Genomic DNA, 20,975 nt, shown 5'->3' on the forward strand with positions numbered 1-20,975 from the left:
TTTCACCGAGCATTAAAAAGCAAATCGTCTGCTCCGATGCACAGGAGCAGACGAAGCTGCCTTCCTGTGGCTTTATTTCCCACAGCCCGCCGTGTTTTTTCCTGGGCATCACACACGAGCCACGGTTGTTCCGCTAAAACGTCGTTATCTCAATAATTACCTCCTGAAAGCATCGTTCTCCTCGTGTCATTTTACCAAGTTAGCATCGTCAGAGGACATTACAGAAACGAACGCAGAGACCTCCGGCCTCGCCCCGCCTTCCCCTCTGTTTGTTGGCATAGCAACAGACTAGTATTAAGAGAATAGGGGTTGCCATATTAGATTTTTATTTCAGTTTGTTGATGACAGTATTGGGATTTTAATGTTTACCCTCAGAAAGAAATAATGAAAGAAATGATTGTTAAACTACGCAACTTTTTATACAATGAGCAATACAGTCATTATAATTATTGTTATTGTTATAATTACCCTGCTTGGATCCCATTGGCTCCTCAGTGTGTCAGTGTTGGAGCTAAAGCTCTCTGATTGGTTCATGAGTCCAGACCGTTGATGTTTTAACAAATCTGGTTTCTTTTGGGAGCTTTTTTTTTTTTCTTTTCTGTTTTTTTAATAACAGCTGCTTGTTTTCGGGGTCCGAGGGGAAGTTTGGTAACCGATGGTCGAGACTTCTTTCAGTCAGAGTTTTACATGAGATCAGAGACCCGTCCGGACCAGAGCCGCGCTCCACGTCTGCCCGTTGTCATTCTGTCCTCATCACTTTGCAGCGCTGCGGGTTAGTTTGCGCTGCAGCTCAAAGACGCTGAAGCCTGGCTCTGATCTGGTCCGGCGTGTTCAAAGAGATAAATCTGTGTATGCTCTTTACATAATCTGATGAATGGTAATGGTGATGCTTCGTATAAATATAAATAGTAATCTGATGAATGAGTGAATAAATGAATGAGTGAATTAACAGCCAAGCCAAATGTAACCAGACTGCACTCTGTGTCGGTGTTAATGAGTGAGTGAAAATAAAGCGCGAATGATCAAACAGATTCATAAAGTATTAAAAAAGGAGAAGAAGAAGGTGATGCTGGTGAATGAAATGTACAGAATGCTAGCACAGAGCTGATAAAGAGAAATAGCCAGGATTTTATTTTGGTGGTGAATCTGACTGCTCCTGATGATTAAACGCTCTGAGACAGACTGCAGCGACTGGCCTTGTTACTCATTCTTTCTCACACACACAAACACACACACAGCGAGTAACACCTGTCTTTTAATAATACAAATATTTCATTTCATTCCCTTGGCTTTGTTGTTCCTGTATCTTAAAGGTTTCCAACCCCATGATTTACACTCTGGAATAATGCTAATGCTAATTTGTCTTCCACTGGGCTTTGGTGGAGCCCATAATTCATCCATTTTCTGCTATTGCTCACTCCAGAACCTCCAAATCCACAATTTTCACCGTGCATTAACCAAAACAACAAAAGCTGAATTTTAACTCATTTCCTCTGATTGGCTGCCCCTCGCAAATATGGTTTGAAAAGCAGGTTGGCGGGGCTTCTGTGCTCAAACTCCAGCCATGTCCCCAAGATGACCACAATGGGGTATCCCCTCTTTATGACATCACACACATTCACGAGTAGAGCTTAGATTAAGGGGTGTCCAACTCCAGGGCTCAAGGGCCGGTGTCCTGCAGGTTTTAGATGTGCCCTTCATACATCTGATTTAAATGACTAAGTTCTCCAGAGGCCTGGTAATGAACTCATCATGGCTGACCCAGGGTGAGATCTAAAACCTGCAGGCCACCGGCCCTTGAGCCCTGGAGTTGGACACCCCTGGCTTAGATTATCAGACCTGATCCTTTAAAGCTGAACATATTTAAAGTTAACAGCGTGCCTGGAAACAATAAATGTAACGGACTCATTGAGCGCTTTTCTACTCAAGCACTCAAAAGTGCCTCGCTTACCCATCCATACAAGCTTTCTGTCTAGCATTCACACATATTCACACTCTGATGGGTCCATCGGAGAGTAACTTGGGGTTCAGTATCTTGCCCCAAGGACACTTTGGCATGCTGGCTGGAGCAGCTAGGGATCGATCTGATTAGCAGATGAACTGTTCTGCCTCCCGAGCTACACCCACCATCAATTTTTAACTTTTAACCCTTAAAGTTTGAGATTTTCAAAATAAATCCTCTCTGCTGTCCCTTCATCCTCTGTCTTAAAACCAACAGTTTGAGCTTCTCGTGCCACCAACTCTGCAGCTAATCAGAGTTATAAGGCTGTCTCCTGGCTTCTTGTGTACTTTGTTTGCCCTCTAGTGGCCAACAGTGGCAAAAGCACAAATTTGGACTACATAGTTTAAAAAAAACCCAACAACACTGTCGTTTAACGTTGTGAAAACTATATCAAAACTCTAAGATTAGAAATGAGTGCTGTCAAATTACCATAATTTGATATAAATGGTCTCAAAAAGCAGCCCATGGTTACACACACTGACTCCCTCAGGTCTGTTACTGCAAATGCCTTTGAGTTGATCTCAGGTATGTATGTGCTGTTGCAGCTCGACAGGTTTTCTATGTTTGCTCCTTCCACATTTGAGGATGTTTGACTGACTGCTGGTGTGTGTGTGTGTCTGTGCGTGTGTGATGCTGCGTTTTCAGGGTGCGCTGACCTGCATCTGCTGGATATGCTGAGCCCCATGGAGAGGAAGAGGCAGGGGTACATCCACGAGCTGATCGTCACCGAGGAGAACTACGTCAACGACCTGCAGCTCGTCACGGAGGTAAACACACGGGGTCTCCTCCATCCTCCTGACTTTATCTGGGTATCAATTTCCAAGCATGTCTCAGTTTGTAAAGTGTATCTGGACATGAGAGGAGCATGGGCGGAAGGATGCACATATCAGAGAGACGTGGCACACAGCTGGAACATTAGGAGGCCTGCACAAGGAGTGATTTTATGTAACACAGCATGTGCTCAGGATATAATTCTCTGGCTTTTCTCAGTAATAACAATGACTTTTATTTCAGGCATATGTGCAATTGTTGACAAACAACAACAAAAAAGTCAATAAAAGTAAATTAACAACAATAAATCCTGAATTAAATGGAGGAGAACACATTGAAGCGTTAGGCTTGTTACAAATTTAATCAAAAGCTTTATTTGAACACCTCTAAAAACAAAGTTAAAGTGACAGAAAGGCAAACGCAGAACACTCAGACTGTGGGTTTAAAGAGAGATAAAATACTAAAAAGGTTTTTAGCTTTAACATCCAGCAGTAACAACAACTCGCTGTGATCTCTCCAGAAAGTCTCGTTTTATTTTATTGTTTTGGCTTTTTATCTTTCATCGATCACTCGTTTTTTGCCCATGAGCCAAATACAAACTCTTTTAACAGGAAGTAGACAGCACCAGTAATAAAAATAAAAAAAGAATCGTCCTGATCGTCCGAGCCAAAGATGAAGACATAAACCCAAATTAAAGGCATGGGTTTATAAAAAACTCCTTTGAGTTTTAGCACAATGTTTTCCTCATTTAATGAGAAAGATCATTTATCAAACAGATCATAAAAAGTTTGAGAGTTTATCTGAGTTATTCTGTGCACATTACAGTTTCTCTGTTCAGTGAGTTTCATCACTCTCTGAAAATTTTTTGTCTTTAATATTTTATTTGATCTGAATATTCGAGGACGAGTACAAGCAGGAAATGATCGATTCCCTTGGTAAAATCACACAATCGTGTGTGTGTGTGTGTGTGTGTGTGTGTGTGTGTGTGTGTGTGTGTGTGTGTGTGTCTGCGCGCAGATTTTCCACAAACCTCTGCTGGAGTGCGAGCTGCTGACAGAGAAGGAGGTCGCCATGATCTTCGTGAACTGGAAGGAGCTCATCATGTGCAACATCAAACTGCTGAAGTAAACACACCAAGCTGTGAAACAGACACACACACAGACACTGCGCATGCACTTACTCGACACAGAGACATTTGCATCTGGTGCACGTTTGACTTGCAAAGCTCACCTTGTTCTATTTCCTCCTGTCAGACAGTCGCTGCAGTGTGTTTGTATCTGTGACGGTGAAACTTTTCCTCTGCAGGGCTCTGAGAGTGAGGAAGAAGATGTCGGGCGATCGGATGCCTGTGAAGATGATTGGTGACATCCTGACCAACCAGCTTCCTCACATGCAGCCGTACATCAGGTGCTGTCTGCCATCTCTCAGTCCTGAGTCGGCCTGCAGGGGGATCATCCCCTCAGTTTCGTGTCTTGTATGACTCTTAACGTGTTCTCGTGTTCAGGTTTTGTTCGTGTCAGCTGAACGGAGCCACGCTCATCCAACAGAAAACCGACGACAACCCCGAGATCAAAGACTTCCTCAAGGTACAGCGCTGTAGAGTGAACTGTGGGCAAGGTTTTAGCCCCTCGTCCCAAAGGAAAATCACCTGGATGCTTTTTATAGTGGGGTTTTATTTACTCATGCACGGTCCTGTCATGGTTCACACAGACGCTTCCCTCAGTTTGAAACCTTACTAAGAAAACTGGCAACTCAAACATACCTTTGGTCTTCCTGTTTTCTTTTTTCGTCCGATTGTTGTGCGGGTAATTTTAATGGACACTATAAATGTGGGAAAGTGTGGATGAATAATTGCAGAATAAAGATCTGATTTTCTCCAACTCCCTCACTCTCTGTGTGTCAGAGGTTAGCCATGGATCCCCGGTGTAAGGGAATGCCTCTGTCCAGCTTCCTGCTCAAACCTATGCAGAGAGTCACGCGCTACCCTCTCATTATCAAAAACGTACGCACAGTATCCACACACACATCACACTCCCTCATATTCAGTCTGTTTTCTCAGTGTTTTGCTTTCTAGTTGATCTGTTTTTTGTTTTTAGATTTTAGAAAATACTCCAGAGTCTCATCCAGATCACAGCCACCTGAAAGCAGCTCTGGAGAAAGCAGAGGAGCTGTGCTCGCAGGTGAGAACCCAACACGGGACGATGTCCACACTGCAGTGAAAGCCTCAAATGTGTTAGTCTAGAAATAAAGCTTCACACCTGCGTTATAGTTCAGTAGGTAACATAAAGCAGATGCCTGCATGCATATCCATGAGTATCATCCTGACATCCACTGGTGAAATCCCACAGATTAGAATAATTGATCCAAAGGTTCATTTGATGAAACATCGACCAGAAACTCTCACACTGCAAAATCTTATATTCCTACTTTAACTACTATCAGAGTTTCAGGCTCTCAAAGTGCACGGGGCAGGTTGAAATTGTGTGGGGGTTTTTTCAGCCTTTATAACTTCGTAAGTGCAGGAGACGCACGCATTAAATGAAAATGTTTCATGTTTGGCTTAAACCCGTCTCTCTGGGTTTGAAACCATTTTTTATAGCTTTGCTGAAGTCAAAGACTGGATGGAAAAAGAAACTGATCCTAGAGAGGTCCACAGGTTTTCCCAACAAGGTCAAAAATAACGTCTTACCCTGGTTTCAAATGTTGTTTATTCCTGAATTAGCATTAAGTATGGTGTGAGAGACTCAGATTGTCTTCCTCCGGCTCAGGTAAACTTTGGCTCTGATCCTGGAGCTGGATGGGACTTCACTCGATGTGTTTTTGTGGGTTTTTCAGGTGAACGAGGGCGTCAGGGAGAAGGAGAACTCGGATCGCTTGGAGTGGATTCAGGCTCACGTTCAGTGTGAGGGCCTGTCAGAGGTACATCTTATCCTCCTGATGCCCTCTGAAAACAAGGCAACGTAAATTTATTTGTATTCGATCAGCAGACGACAGTTTGATAAACTCCTGTTTAACTTTTATATTCATAAAATGCTTTCTATTAACTCTGAAATCATAGCTCAGTCCTCTGAAGGATGATAAACATCCTGCGTCTTTCCAAGCCCGTCAGAAGGCCCACAGTTTAAGTGTTGAATCTTTACTTGAAAGTGGGTTAATTAGGAAATAATAGCAGTAATATCTGCCTGTGTATCCCTCAGCAACTGGTGTTTAACTCAGTCACCAACTGTCTGGGTCCCAGGAAGTTCCTCCACAGCGGGAAGCTGTTCAAAGCCAAAAGCAGCAAAGAGCTCTACGGCTTCCTGTTCAACGACTTCCTGCTGCTCACACAGGTGAGTCCTGCACCTCTGTACAGTTTACATGTTTAGTTTCTTGCCTTAAATCCATCTTTTATGTTGTACATGTCTGAATGTGGCTGGGCTGGTACTGACGTAGCATCTTTCTACTCAATTTAAAAAATGACCCTCACAGGTGACCAAACCTCTGGGCTCGTCAGGCTCGGACAAAGTCTTCTCTGCAAAGACGCACCTGCAGTACCGCATGTACAAGACGGTGAGACTACACAATCTCTTTCTCCAGAGAGACTCGCTGTTAAACCTGCCCTGGGTTATGTAGTGTGAGCTGGATAAATATGTCCTAACTAAGGTTTGTGTTCACTCTCAGCCAATCTTCCTAAATGAGGTGTTGGTGAAGCTGCCGACAGACCCGTCGGGAGACGAGCCTCTGTTCCACATCTCCCACATAGACCGAGTTTACACGCTGCGAGCCGAGAGCATCAACGAAAGGTGAGACGCTTCACGGTCCAGACTGAGCGAACAGGAAATGCCTGCAGTCATACTCTCAAACCTGAAAGTCACTCTTAATCTAGGATTAGTGGATTCGCTTTAAGTTTAGGTCTGTGAGTAATAACATGACTGCCTCACAAGTTAGCAGTGTCTTCAGCTGTGTGTATCATTGCTAGTCTCTAAATGTGTGTGTGTGTTTATTCAGGACGGCGTGGGTTCAGAAAATCAAGGCAGCTTCAGAGCTGTTCATAGAGACGGAGAAGAAGAAGCGGGAGAAAGCGTATCTAGGTACCTGTCCCACTGAAATAAACATCCTCAGATTGACCATGATCAGAAATGTCCTCTGACTCCTCCATGTCTCTGTGCCTCAGTACGTTCCCAGAGGGCTACAGGTATCGGGAGACTGATGGTCAACATTGTGGAGGGAATTGAGCTCAAACCCTGTCGCTCCCACGGTACGTGTGAACTCCTTTTAACTAAATTTGGAAAAGGAAAAACGTTGATTTCAGTTATTGGTTATACATAAGTTCTGTTCTTCCAGGAAAAAGCAACCCGTACTGCGAGGTGACCATGGGCTCCCAGTGCCATATCACAAAAACATTACAGGTAAAACATTACAGGTCTACAGGCAGGCGTTCATTATTATTCCATATTTCAGATTCATTGACTTTTTCATAATAAAATGTATTAATTCATAACGATTGACAGCTCAGTCACAGCTACAGTACACCACTGCAGTGCTGGTTCACTGCTGCAGGGACACAAATATGTCTGCTATAATTTATATTTCACACCATCGTTTTGCTGTTTTCTCTCTTTTTCAGGACACTTTGAATCCAAAGTGGAATTCCAACTGTCAGTTTTTTATTAAGGACCTGGAACAGGACGTCCTCTGTATCACTGTGTTTGAACGAGACCAGTTCTCGCCTGATGGTCAGTGATAGTCGCACGCTGATTTAAATCCCTTCATTTCACGTTCCCTGTCCTTTTCAGGAAGTATGAGTGGTTTTGTTTTCTGTCTGTTTATCATCCTCTTTGCCTCCAGACTTCTTGGGCAGGACAGAAATCCGGTTAGCGGAAATAAAGAAGGACCAGGGCTCTAAAGGACCAATCACAAAGAGGCTGCTGCTCCACGAGGTTCCTACGGGAGAGATCGTCGTTAGGCTCGACCTTCAGCTGTTTGAAGAACCGTGAAACCTGGACGGGGCCACGGCGGACTGGACTGGCCCAAAAAGGACCTGTAGGAGATGATGGTTTGGACTGGACAGCTTAGATGGATTAGACTGGACTGGACAACTGGACTGGTCTCAAATCTTTATTTCTCCGCGTGTACATCTGAGCTTTTTATATCCAGAGAGAAAGGATCAGTTAGCTAAGGGTACAATGATGCCATTACTAAACATCTTCAAGTTTAAAACAAAAAGGAATAACTTCATGAATTACCAGCTGGAGAAAGGACCTTCACATACACACAAAAGCCAAAGTGGCTGAAAATGTGTGTAACTCCATTTCAGCTCCTAAACATTAAAGATAAGCAGCAGTTAGGGTCACCATGGCAATCCTGAGCACGCCTCTTGGAAAACACATCACCGCCTCCAGTCTGTGCCTCCTATCGACCTGCTTACACACCGTGGGTGCGGCAAGAAGACTCTCCACAGCGTTTCTGTTTCTGTCAGAACATCTTGATCAGATTTCCATTCGATTCTGTGCAGCAGGCGGAGCTCCTGTGAGTCTGAGGCCTCCATAGTCAAAAGATAGAGCAGACACATGATCCCATGTTCTGCTTATAGTCTGGATCAGCTCTAGTGGGCTTGGTGTTAGATTACAGAGAGGGTTTTTAGAAGAACTTCCTCCCTCAGTCGAGATGAACATTACGCCCATTCATCTGACTGAGATTGCATTAATATATGTGAATAATACAAATATTAATGCATTTTTAGCCACTAATAATAATATACAGTATGCTGGGATTTTTGCTTTGCAGCAATCACACCAAATATGTGACACACTGATATAAAAATAGAGATGAAGTGGACTGGGATCATAAAAAGTTGGTATGAGATTCTTATCATTTCTGGCTTATTCATTTCAGTGGAGAGGGTAAATAAAGAGCTCAACATCCAAATGAGATTTATAGATTTTATTCATCTAAATCTAAATTTGTGTGGAGTTTTTAAATGTCACATACACGTTCACGTCTTAAATCTGGTGTGCTGGTGCTTCCGTGGTTAGAGATTGGACCGTTTCAGCAGGTCTGTCCTGTGATCTGACATTTAAAGAAGCATCTCAACGGGTTTTCTAGTCTGCAAATGGTTCTCAGTCATGTTGGTACCACTGAGAAGTGAAAATCCGAGACCTGGTCCAGTCCAGTCCAGTCTGCTTGTGCCCCCTCCCTCCTTCAGGACCGGTCCACGTCAGTATTTAGTCGAGTCTTGGAGAAGATCAGTCAGGTCTTTACTGTCTCCTCTCCCTCTGCTTCATCCAGACAGTCTCACAAACACTCCAGCGACAATCCCAGCCCTCCTTCTTTGTCCAACCAAACCCAGACCTTTATGTGAGAGAGTGTGTTTGTGTGTCTGTGAGAGTGTGTGCGTGTGTGTGAGGCAGACGGCCGATGCGAATGACGGTACGAGTGTAAAGATGGACAGGCTAACTAAAAGCACGGTTCAGTCTCCATGCATTTTTACACAGAGTCTCTCAGAGTCTTATGATCAACTCTTTGGGCTTCGGCTCATGTGAGGGGACATTTTTTATAATTTCGCTCTGTTTGGACGCTCACTGAACGCTCGCCACGTTATCTCAGAAAGTGCTAAATATGTACAGGTTAAATGAGAAATCCTAACGATGCAAAATAAGCTGAAGATATAGAGACCCTGATATATGACTGGTGTAAATACATTACAGACAAGATGTCCCCTTCACATGCGTCTGTGGTAATAATGCTGATAATAAGACAGGGAACAGGCGTGAAAGCTGATTTAAACTGAGGTACTGTAAAGAAGAATGTCTTAACTGTTCAGGGTGTTTTTGTTTTTTTGTTTTTATGTATGTGTGGGAGGGTCGCAGATTTAGACGATTTCTGTCACACATCTGAACTCTGATGTTATGTTGCTGCTGTGTTGAGCTGTCACAGTGGCCGTCACTATGCAGGGAGGGTAAACCCTGAGGGATTTCGAGGGCCCGCCGCTGGACTGGGGCCCTCGAGCAGGCTCCGTAGGGCACAGATGTATTTTATAGGAATAGCATTTTGACCATTTTCACAGTTTAACCCTATGAAAAGCTCAGAGTAGAAACAACGGTACTGTGCGTCGGCACTCCCAGCACTTTGAAAAGCAGATTTTGGAGCAGAGCAGGACACGAATCTCCTGAATTTCACCCAGCAGCTGTTTTGGGTAATCAGAGCAGGAAGTCTAATAAAAAGAGGCACTCAAAGGATGTGTTTTTATTAAAGTCTTATCATTTTAAAGACATTTTAATGAAGATAAGCAAACTGTACTTGAGCCCAAAGGTGGATCCCAGCAAATAAAAGAAAGTCAGGAGTGATTTTCAGATGCAGTCGTTGGATTTTCTTCTTAAATGGAGAGAATGTAAAAAGAAAAGAGTGATCTGCACAGACTGCTACCATTTTTGTTCAGCATAAGAACTTTATATTTAAAGTAATGGCAATAACTGTGAAGCTGTAATTTGTGGACTGAATTTATTGTCCAAACTATATCTTCTTTCAAAAACTGTCCCAATGTTTCAATTTCAAGCACACTTTGAAATGAATACTTCTCTGATCTTCCTCCTAAAGTTTCCTCGAGCTGATTATTCAAAACGGCGGCTGCGTTCGCCGACAAGGCCGGAAACATCGCCTAGCTAGGTTGCTTAGTAAGATTGTAGATAAGTTAGTTAGCGAGCCACTCGGCCGGTTAGTAAATCTAGTTAGGTGTTTTAATTTAGTGCCAAGTTACAGTAATGTTCTAAATTACCACGAAGACAACAGTTACCTTAGTGACCAGCCACTGTCCAATCAGAAGTCGGCGAGGCTCGGCCAGCTTCAGCAGCTTGACTATGGAGGAAGGTGTGAACGAATGTTTGTGTTTCCCCAGACTGAAGCTGATGATGATGATGATGAATGATGATAAAGCTGTCTTACACCCCTCTGTACTGTCCTGCTCAGTACCCCTCTCGCCTCCTCCTCTCCTCACTGTACTGAAACTAACCCAATCCAGTTTGAACCTTACTGTCTACCTTCCAGGTTGTGTATAATACTGCTGTTATCTGAGAGTTAATATATGAGCGATAAAGGCAGCCTGCTGTTAATTATCACTGTAGAAGATGATGTACGTTGTTGTCTTTCGGTGTTCAGAATAAACTTCAGTTGGACCAAGAACTGCACTGCCTGTGCTGCTGTTTTCATTATGGATTTAACTACTTGTATGATCCAATCATAGACTGTAACTAAAAGATGTATGTACAGGACTGTGCAAAATTCTTGAGCCACCATTAATTTGTTCAATGTTTTACTAGGAAAATGGGGCACGGATGCAGTCATGCACAGAGACAGTATATGAGGCAAAAACTGTTCTCACGAGCTTGAAAGTCGATATCTGGTGTGACGATCTTCATTCTCCGACAGCCTGAACTCTCTGAGGCAGCTTTCTGTAAGCAGTCTTCAGGAATTTTCTCTGGGCTTCTGGAAGGATATTCAAAACTCTTGGCATGTTGGCTCCCTCTTTTATTTATTATTGTTCTTCAATAAAGCTAATGTCTGTGCAGGTTTAAAGTAAAAATGTATGTAGAAAAGCAATGATGCTTCTCAAAACATCCTAGTTCGGGCACTGCATGCAGATCTGGCTTTGTAAAAGGCACTCAGATTTCTAACATGTTCTTTTTTATTTATTTTTACCAAAAGAAAAAAAGAAAGAAAGCAGTGACTTTGAAAAGAAAGCAAAATAATCTTCGTAACATACCTGATAATTGTTTATAATGTGTAATAATTATAGTGGTTTCAAATACATTTTGCACATCATACTAGATTATTTGATCGCAGTGAAGTGGTGGTGGGGTTAATTCGAGCAAACATAAGCACCTAATAGCACATCAACCGATCTGCGTCTGACCGCAACATTTGTTTGGATGTGTTTGAACTATTTCAGCTTTTACTTTGAAAATACCAGGAAATAAGCAAATTCTTTATGCAATCATTGTTAGAAAAAAAGGGGGGAAAAAACAGGCAGAACGACAACTGAGTTGAGCGCGTGAGACAGTCAGCAAAAACACACCGAAAAAAACTTTATTTAAACCGGCCCAGGTAACAGCGGCGCAGGAGGAGAGGGAGGCTCGGGACATTCAGTTCTTTCACAGAGAGGGAGGAAACCCCTCAGGATCACTTCCCAAACACACACTGGGAATATTTCTCCAAACTTCTGATAGATTTCATTTAAACCAGCATGGCTGCTGCGCTATTCAGAGCTGCAACAGGACTGAGTGTCAGAGTAGGTATACTTTATTTTTACATTTATTCTGTAGCTGATAGAACGAGTTTGTGTCTGCAGCTTCTCATTACTTTACAGCTGATTAACAGCCTGGCATGCACACGCACACACACACACACACACACACACACACACACACACACACACACACACACTGATAACAAGTTTTAGTTTTATTCCCTGAAACTCTGTAACATCCTAATCCTCAGATCATCACTGAGAGAGCTCTAGGGACTGATATTGAGAGGCCCCACATGAAACCGAATCATTTTATTGTAAATGAGTCCAGTTTAGATTAACTGGGCTCTGGTTTTCAGGCTCATGAGTAACGCTGTGCTCTAATAAAGATGGCAGTGGCGCTCAGTCACGGAGTCTAAGCGTGGTTTTATACTAAATAACTGCAAGTATTTAGACTAATCATTTTACACAAGTTAACCAGTCAAATTGGATCATGGTTATTGTTTCATAAGCTGGAGATCATTTATGCAAGTAGTTTAATATCTGCATATTAAATAACCCAGACTTTAAAGCTGCTAAATGTTTGTAATGTGCAATAAAAAGTAGGCGCAGGCATTTGCAACATATTTATCTGCACTTAGTTGTATATACAATTAGACTTTTTACCACTCATGTTTTTGAGATTTTGTTTAAAATACTGCTTATTATTTCCACTACTGTAGCAAATACAATGAAATCTCGTCATGTGCACTGTAAGGTGGAAATTTGAATTTAATTAAAGTTCTTCTGGCTACTGTTTGTAAAATACACTGTTACCACCAGGGGGCAGTGTTTTACCAGTGGGCGTGTAAAATGTTCTCAGACCTGTGCTACTATTCAGGTTCTTTTTTTTTTTCTTTCTTTTATCCCTTTCCATTTTTTATGTTTGTCTTTTCCAAGGCCATCCTGGAAATGAGAGTGTGACGTAATTCCAAGTCAGTCCACCAAATACGTCTGACCTGACCATCTGACATTTAAATGAAAAAATCCAAGGGAATATGCACAATTTTGTATCCCTACTCTTATTTGGTTTCTTTAACAAAAATAATAATAAAAAAAAATCTCAAAGGATGAAGGCAGAGCACAAATCCTCTTTGGGCTTATGTCAGGAAGGGCACCCGACATAAAACTGCCAAATCAAACAATTGGTGACCCCATGTAGCAAGAGGGCATGAAGATGGGCTGTTTTAGATGTTACTGCTACTCTCAAACTTTTTGAGAGATGTTTTTTAAATTATTATTGTGTAAAATGCTTCTTAAGCTTAAGGTTTTTCAAAATTTTGAGGCTAAATATCGGGTACTATGGCTATTAATCGCCTATTAATCCCAAATCAGATGAATGGGGGAAAACACTTCCATTTAACTTTATTTCGAGAAAATAACTAAAAATTTCGAGTCATGGATCCTTTGTTTTTGTGGTGGAAACGGGCTTCCATAAGATTCTGTTAATATTATATCAAAAAAAATTGTGATGGTGTTTTTCTCTTATTTTTATATTATATTTATGAACAACAGGCAAAGATTGTTTCAGAAGCAGAGCGAGATAAGTTTCAGTTTATGCAATATAAGCATTTTCTCTCGTGTACTGAGTACTATTACAACACATAACGCCCATTGTAAGAATAAAATACTCTAGTCCCACCTCACAGGCCCTTTTTAGGCACGGTCTTGAAAACCATTCACAGCAGATGGATGCCCCTCCCTTCAGCTGGCGGCTTCTTCCTGCTAAAAGGCAGTTTTTCCTTCCCACTGTTGCCAAAGCATCTGCTTATAGGGGGTCATATGAGTGTTGGGGTTTACTCTATTTTCGTTGTTAATTTGAAAGTAAATGACATTAAAAAAAATGACAGTTTTACAATGAAATGTGAGCATTCATGATTTATGTGTGGTTCTGTATGTGTGCATGTTCAGCGGATCCACGGGGAGTTTTGTAGAGTGATGTGGACGCCACAGGCTGCTCGGTTCAGCTCCAAACCATCAGACAGAGACCCGCCACGCAGAACACACATCAGTAAGAAAACACACGTCCTCTCCTTTTGTCTTCTTTTGGCAGTCTAGACAGAGGCTGGAAACAAGGTCACAGAGAGAGACACACAAAGAAAAGTACAGTATGCAGCAAAGGTCGCAGCAGACGAAGGGTATAGGAGTTGATTTTGGGGGTTATTACACTTCCTGTTGTGCAGAAATTGCCTGCAACTAAAGATAGTCCTCAGTGAATAGGAATGAGTGCGATAGCTTAAAACAATTACATCTGTTTCCAGTCAAAAGTTCCACATTTCATGCAACTGCAGTATAAAAATCCTCTAAACAAAAGTAAAACAGCTCTCATGTACTCCAGCCTTCCAGTCTCCAGTTTTAGTTTCCCTGACAGGGAAGACGATTTTGCATTCTGCTAATGCGTGCTGAGTGGCCTGTTAAGAATGCATGACAGGACACATTCTTTTGATGGTATTCATCTGCAAAGAATAACTAGGTTTAATTAAACCACAACATAAACGTGTGTCTGTATAAGAAGCAGGTGTTTATGGTGGGCGAAGGTTACTTCTAAAAATCAAAATGGTGCTGTGGTCTGATGTGTCCATAACACTAACAAAAAGTACTGCTATGTGCTAGAAACTTGTTAAAATCTAATAACATAACTGTATCTGTTATCTCAGCTCCTGCTTTGATAAAATATGAAGAAGATTATTTACCCCACGGAATAGAAACTGCTCACAGTCTTCTCTCTGCTGACAGAGAAAGCCAAGGCCCAGCCTGCAGAAGAAGCTGATAAAGGTCTGGACAAATTCTTCTCTGAAAGGAGGCCAGCCACAGCGCCCCCTGCTGTTGGTGAAGGTCAGTACATTCAGGATGTGCTTAGTCAGGGTAACAGTTGGTAGACACGACTTAGTGGTGTAATAGTGGTGTAATTAATTCACTGTAAATATATGAGTAAAATGTTTCTACAAACAGCTTTTTTGTGCTGCTGCTTGGTTAGGAAACCAAAATGTATCCATTAAAAACAGAACTGGGAGTTTTAGGAGGGCTAATGGAACAGTCATCATCTTAAGATTAGTACAATCTGATTCAAAAAGCTGAAGTGGGTATCAGTGAAACCAGCTGATGTATTCAGATCTGTGTTACGCTCTGTTTATCATGGCAGGAGAGCTCATATAGCATAGCGGACGCTAACAGTAAAGGGTCTAAATTTGGCAGTAATGACTGCGTGCAAAAACAAAAACGTTTCTTCTTTCTTGTATGTTTATAAAATTTTTGGCTGTATGCATAAACCTGTCAGAGTAGTATATGGAGTATGATAAAGGTAGTGACAAATTCCTGCTTGCTTGCTACTGAATCACCTAAAAGAAATCCATTATTTCTACACAATAATTAACAAAAACCCAGGAAAGGTGAGAAGGTTTCACTCTGGTTAAAGACCTTTTTTCTTGCAGAGCTTTCCAAAGCTGCCGCCATGATAAATACCAGCTCAGCCCAGGATCCACATGAAGCAGCTAACAGAGACTCTTTGGAGAAAGAAGAGGAGAAAGCCAGCAAAGCAGAAGCCATGATACCTGAGTCAACTTTAGCAGAAGTGAAGGCTGATGTGGGGAGTCTTGAAGCTGACGCTCTGCAAGAAACATGTGACTCGCTCCAGAAGGGAGCTGAGGAGCTAGCAAAAGAGTTGGAAGTGAAGATGCCAATAGAAGATGTTTCTGTTTCTGAAGGTGCAACAGAGGTGGACAATTTAACACTAGATTCCATCCCTGAAGCTGCGGATACACTGGAAGCTGAAACATCAGCAGTCCCTGAAGCTGTGATTGGATCTGAGCAAGGACCGATACAGTCGTCTGACACTGACCAGGAACTGAGACTAAACGATGGGGTGATCAATCAGAACAAAGTAAAAGGGGCAGCGGAGCCCGAAGGAAATGTTTTGGAGGCCATGTCTCTTGAGTCTGTGACCTTGGCTGAAGTTGAGGTGTCTTTGGGAACTCTGGAAAGCGAATCTCTGAGTGAAACCTCGACTTATCTGGAGAAAGAAGCTGCAGTTCTTGCTGTAGAGAAGAAGATGGAGGTAGAGGAGGAAACCACTACCAAAGAGATGACTGAGGCTACACACGCTGACCCTCTATCTCTGCCTGAAGTCGTTTCTCTGCCTGAAGATGTGCAGACTGATGCACTGATGGAGAAGCTGCTCTTTACTGTTCCTGCTAGCGTAGAGGGTGCACGAGAGAGCCCGATTATTGAGGAGGCTGTAACAGCAGGCAGTCCGGATGGTAAGTTAAACTCCTGTGAGCGGTGAAGCGATGGTAGAAGAAACAGCTTCTTAAAGGCAAACTGATATTTGGTACGTTAGTTGGTTTTCTTACCAAGAGCTAGATCCAGGAGAGTCACATTAGTTTAACTGAAATCCAGTTTGAACACACACAGCACGCGTTAACGGGGCAAATCTCTGTTAGCGAGTAAATGCGGATCGCCCCGTGCGCGGGGCTGCACAGCATCAACGCGTTAGCGCTGTAGGCTCGTTAACGCGTTAGCGCCGTGCAACCCCACGCACGGGGCGAGCCGCATTTACTCGCTAAGAGAGATTTGCCGTGTTAATGGAGTTATGGCGTTAACGTCATTTTAACGAGATTAACGCTGACAGCAGTACTTCTTACAGGTTAAAGTTTCAGAGCTTGGGTTTGACTTTAGCCATGGATCTAATGTGGAGAAAATAAATAAATAAATAAATAAATACAATGGGATCCAAAATTAATCCGTGCGGTACACCACAAATGTGTGAAGATGAATAACACTAGATAACATTTCCAAACATTCAACTTACATATTCATTTAAAATAAGTAAAAATTAAACTGTAAATTGTCATTTGTCTTCAGTATAGGAAATAATTAAATGCTTAATATTTATTAGCTGGAAAAACAGGACAAATGGTTGTTATTACATAAAGTGTCATGTTTCGGCTGTGTGCAGGCAGGAGAAGGACCCAAACGCAAAACTCACGACAACAAAATTAAACTCAAAAAGCTGCTTTATTGCAGAATGACATGGAAAAACTAAACTAAACTAAACTAAGACATGGATAAACTGACACACAGGGAAACACAGCTATGAGGGAGACTATGACACTGTCAAAGAGAAACACAGGGCTTAAATACACTGAGGGATAACGAGGGAATGAGACACAGGAAGAGAGCACAGCTGGGAGTAATCAGGCTGGACAAGACAAGGGAAGCCAAACTAGAAACACTGACATGAGACACGGACCTTCAAAGTAAAACAGGAAACACACTGACTGAACTCTAAACATGTAAACGTAACAGCAACTGGGGAGACAGAACATAGGAACCTGAAACATGGTACAGAAAGGCACAGTAGACACAACATGGAACACAGTGAAGCCATATTACAAGAACTAAGCCGATGATAACCATAACTGAAACCTAGGGAAATAATAACTATAAAGATCAAAACAGCACAACCCACATGAACATAATGAACTCACAGGGAAAGAGTAAAACTAAATACAGTGAACATAGAAACACAAGACCTCTTCAAAATAAAACAGGAAACATAAGACGCAGACATGACAACCTGAACTAGACAATGTAAGACACAGACATGAAACACATGAAGGGCAAGGGAGACTTAACAGGGGTTGGAGGACACAAGGGGAATCTAATAACAAAGAACTATAACAACCTAGGCATGATAAAAACTTAGAAAACCTAAAGGGCTTAAATATGAACATAAACTAAAACTCCAAAACGCTGGGCCATGAGACCCAGGATCGTGATATAAAGTGGTTACCTCTGGTGACAGAGTAGGCTCTTTTTAGAGGTTAATAATGAAATCAATGAAATTAAATGTACTTGATGCCAACCCACCTTATAAGATGACATTATCTCCACCATTATTTTCTATTTAAGTGAAGCCTCACACTCAGTTTACAAGCCAACTGAAATGTGGTTGGATTTCAGAAGACTTGTTGGGACTGACTTCTCACCAGCATCATGTCAGTGGTAACAACGACTCAACTATTATGTTCTCCAACTGGGAACACATATTTCAAGAAACTCCCTTTTTGCTTTGTATGTAGTGTTATGAAGCTTAAGGGCACAGTGCTTATACTGCTGTATGTATGATGATGACTAAGGTTTGTATACAAAGACCATATAATTCATTCGTAATACTCCTGTATGGGGGCTGATGGATGTTGTGGGGTTAAACGTAGTTGAAAACACTGAAATATAAACTCTGTGATGAAGACCTTCATTCAAACTTTGACAAAAGCAGATAAAAGGCAGGAAGGGTTTTCAGTTTTTCTATAAAATTCCAAGGAATGTGTCAACTAAAGCTCTGGACCTACGTACTTTACACTGTCCTGTTTCTTCAGTTGTAACAGCTTCTGTTGATAACGTGGCTGCAGAGTCAGATCATCCTCCAGCTCCTCCTCTTCCTCTGAAAGAGGAGCTGCTGGTACAAGAAGAGGAAGGAGCCACAGGAGATAAAGAAGATACAGGGACACACACAGGTAAAGAGCACAGACATATACAGCTATAAGGTGGTTTGTCTACATTAAAGTACATTTTCTGTCCTAATGGTGTCTGTGTTTTGTTGTCTCACTTTGATCATGCTGTATTTTCCAATGACCAGTATCAGCTGGGAGTCAGAAAATGTTGTTTTAATGTGTGTTTTCAGATTTGGATCCTGTGCAGAGACTCTTCCTGGAGAAGATCAGAGAATACACTAACATGCACAGGTAGAGAGATAAAGAGTTACAGTTGAATTTAATAGGAAAAACATTTAGAGAGTCTACATTACAGCTAGAATAACCAACACATTAATTATTGTACATTTCCTCAGAAGCATTATCCACACTACCAGATATAATTATCTGTCTGAATCCCATTATCAGAAAATCAACCGTAATTACATTTTCTCTAAGTGTCTGCCAGGTATTGGCCACATGTGGACTGTTTATTCCTACTGTTTGTTCCATGCTACATGTATTCTTATTTAACTTTGAGTATTCCTTTCCTCAAACTGTATGAGTGAAACTCTTTAACTGGAAGCAAGCCGTGTAAAGAGACATCAGCTGATTTGTCATCTCACTCTTTAAGGTCGAATGCAGGATTCCTGGAGGCGGAGCCAGATTACCAAAAAAACCTGTCAGAGGAGACGGCTAAGCTCCAGAGAGTCTATGGAGGAGGAGACCTCAGCAGCTTCCCTCAGTTCACCTTCAATGGTGAGAGTGATGATGAAGGGAGTGATGGGGAATGCTCAGTGACATGGCATTGTGGAGTGTATGAGAAATCCACCTGGACTGTGTATAAAGTATAACGCTGCTCTGTTCCAACCTTTTCAGGTGGCAAATTGCCCTCATAAAATAGATTCATGAATGGGAAAAAATTGGAGCTGTACTGCATGATTTGGGGATCTGGCTTAAATTAAAGTGAGGAGAGACCCTGGGACAGGACCAAGACATACTGCATTCATATCCCCCAGAAGATCTGCGGGTGGTGGCTGGGTACAGGGAGGTCTGAGTGTCTCTACTTAGACTGCTAGATGGATAAGCTGCAGGTTGTAAAATACAGCGTGTTGTCACATAAATCTGATTGAGATCCTTAATTCCAAATATCGCATTGGTGGATACCTAATCACAGCAGCAGCTAGAAGTATGATGGGGAAAAACAGAAACATCCACCCAAAAGGGGAGAATTTCAGTTCAGTTTTATTCACATCGTGCCAAATTGCAACAACAGTCACCTCAAAATGTTCTTTATTGTAAGGTGGAGACACTACAATGAGCAAGAAGTTGGTGACAGTGGAAAGTAAAAAATCCCTTTTAACAGGAAGAAACCTCCCTTTGATTTATAGTAGGAATACAAGAGGAAAACTTTTTTTAAAAAGCTGTTTAAAATGTATAGAAATGCTCAGAATATCTCCCTGTGGAGATGATTCTCTTTGGAATCTTATGATGCTGCTGTTCTGTAGCACTGCTAATGATGGGCAGTAACATGACAAAAATGTTACAAGATAATTAAAAGAAATTAACACACTTCTGCTGTTTTCTCTCTAGATCCCAAATTGGACCAGGAGTCCAAATGATCTGTAAATGGTGCCTCCAACTCTCTACACTCTTCCTCAACCTCTCCCTCTCCATTAACTCCTCAATTCATCTTTATTCCAAGGAAGAAAAAAGAGGAAGCATATGCATTGAAATCTAACGGTGTGGTTCTCTGGCTAAAATGTGGGGAACGTGTTACTTGTGGGTGTTTGTTTTCTGTGTGATGTCCAGTACTGAAATTTATTAGATTAAAACACAAAAAAAGCATTTTTTTAAATGTTCAGCAGCATTTGTGTGTGTGTGTGTGTGTGTGTGTGTGTGTGTGTGTGTGTGTGTGTGTGTGTGTGTGTGTGTGTGAGAGAGAGAGAGACGCAATTAAAGTATAACACACAATGCCTCATTGAACAGCAGATGGAGCTGTCAGCCACATCGCTCTCATTTGGCTCCATTTATCTTCCATATACCTCTCTGTTTCTGCACCTTACACCCTCACATTTCTCTGTATTCTCTGCATATGTGAGCTATCTTTTTCTGTGTTGCCTCTCTCAGTTTTGGCATGTGGTGACAGAAGCAGCACTTGTCACTTCAAACCCCCAGCCCCCACCCACCATCCCTCAGTCACGACTCTGTCATAGAGATGGTGTGAGTCATAAAACGCCAAAAAAAAGGAACACAGCACCAAACTACATCCTAAAAAAAATCCAAATCCTAAATTTTGCTCTTGCTTTGGCCATTTACGTGTTAATCATTTATTTTACCCTGCATCTGAATAATAAGTTAATGTAAAATGTTATCCACAATAATTCGGCTGTATACAGAATAGAATTAAATAGAACTAAATAGAAAAAATAAGAGCTCATTCATTCAAATCCAGCTGTGCTGACGGGGATGC

The 20,975-nt window shown here is 41.9% G+C and overlaps 2 protein-coding genes across 5 annotated transcripts in view; both read left to right on the forward strand.

The window, feature by feature from the left end:
* itsn1 (intersectin 1 (SH3 domain protein)) overlaps nt 1-10,930 on the forward strand; it is a 49,487-nt gene extending 38,557 nt beyond the window's left edge. For all 4 annotated transcript variants that reach the window (XM_026189070.2, XM_026189071.2, XM_026189072.2 and 1 more), the window contains 15 exons: nt 2,648-2,769; nt 3,791-3,897; nt 4,079-4,180; nt 4,278-4,359; nt 4,677-4,775; nt 4,870-4,953; nt 5,609-5,692; nt 5,971-6,102; nt 6,242-6,322; nt 6,434-6,555; nt 6,761-6,843; nt 6,927-7,010; nt 7,097-7,161; nt 7,380-7,488; nt 7,601-10,930. In XM_026189070.2, coding sequence (XP_026044855.2) covers nt 2,648-2,769; nt 3,791-3,897; nt 4,079-4,180; nt 4,278-4,359; nt 4,677-4,775; nt 4,870-4,953; nt 5,609-5,692; nt 5,971-6,102; nt 6,242-6,322; nt 6,434-6,555; nt 6,761-6,843; nt 6,927-7,010; nt 7,097-7,161; nt 7,380-7,488; nt 7,601-7,749 — 1,505 coding nt within the window. In that variant the 3' untranslated portion in view covers nt 7,750-10,930. The remainder of the gene's footprint in view (nt 1-2,647; nt 2,770-3,790; nt 3,898-4,078; nt 4,181-4,277; nt 4,360-4,676; nt 4,776-4,869; nt 4,954-5,608; nt 5,693-5,970; nt 6,103-6,241; nt 6,323-6,433; nt 6,556-6,760; nt 6,844-6,926; nt 7,011-7,096; nt 7,162-7,379; nt 7,489-7,600) is intronic.
* Nucleotides 10,931-11,847: 917 nt separating this feature from the next.
* LOC113035491 (uncharacterized) lies at nt 11,848-20,350 on the forward strand. The gene is made up of 8 exons (XM_026191099.2): nt 11,848-12,035; nt 13,944-14,043; nt 14,769-14,867; nt 15,464-16,288; nt 18,410-18,547; nt 18,715-18,775; nt 19,137-19,261; nt 20,096-20,350. Exons 1-8 carry the CDS (start codon nt 11,991-11,993, stop codon nt 20,122-20,124), a joined length of 1,422 nt encoding a protein of 473 aa, XP_026046884.1. The 5' UTR covers nt 11,848-11,990; the 3' UTR covers nt 20,125-20,350.
* The last annotated feature ends 625 nt before the right edge of the window (nt 20,351-20,975 follow it).

This window comes from Astatotilapia calliptera, chromosome 13, assembly GCF_964374335.1.
Source record: "Astatotilapia calliptera chromosome 13, fAstCal68.1, whole genome shotgun sequence".
NCBI lineage: Eukaryota > Metazoa > Chordata > Actinopteri > Cichliformes > Cichlidae > Astatotilapia > Astatotilapia calliptera.

Coding starts and splice junctions, on each gene's coding strand:
- LOC113035491 (XM_026191099.2), top strand. CDS start 11,991: ATGGCTGCTGCGCTATTCAGAGCTGCAACAGGACTGAGTGTCAGA. Junction 12,036..13,943: donor CAACAGGACTGAGTGTCAGA/GTAGGTATACTT, acceptor GTGCATGTTCAG/CGGATCCACGGGGAGTTTTG. Junction 19,262..20,095: donor CCCTCAGTTCACCTTCAATG/GTGAGAGTGATG, acceptor TTTTCTCTCTAG/ATCCCAAATTGGACCAGGAG.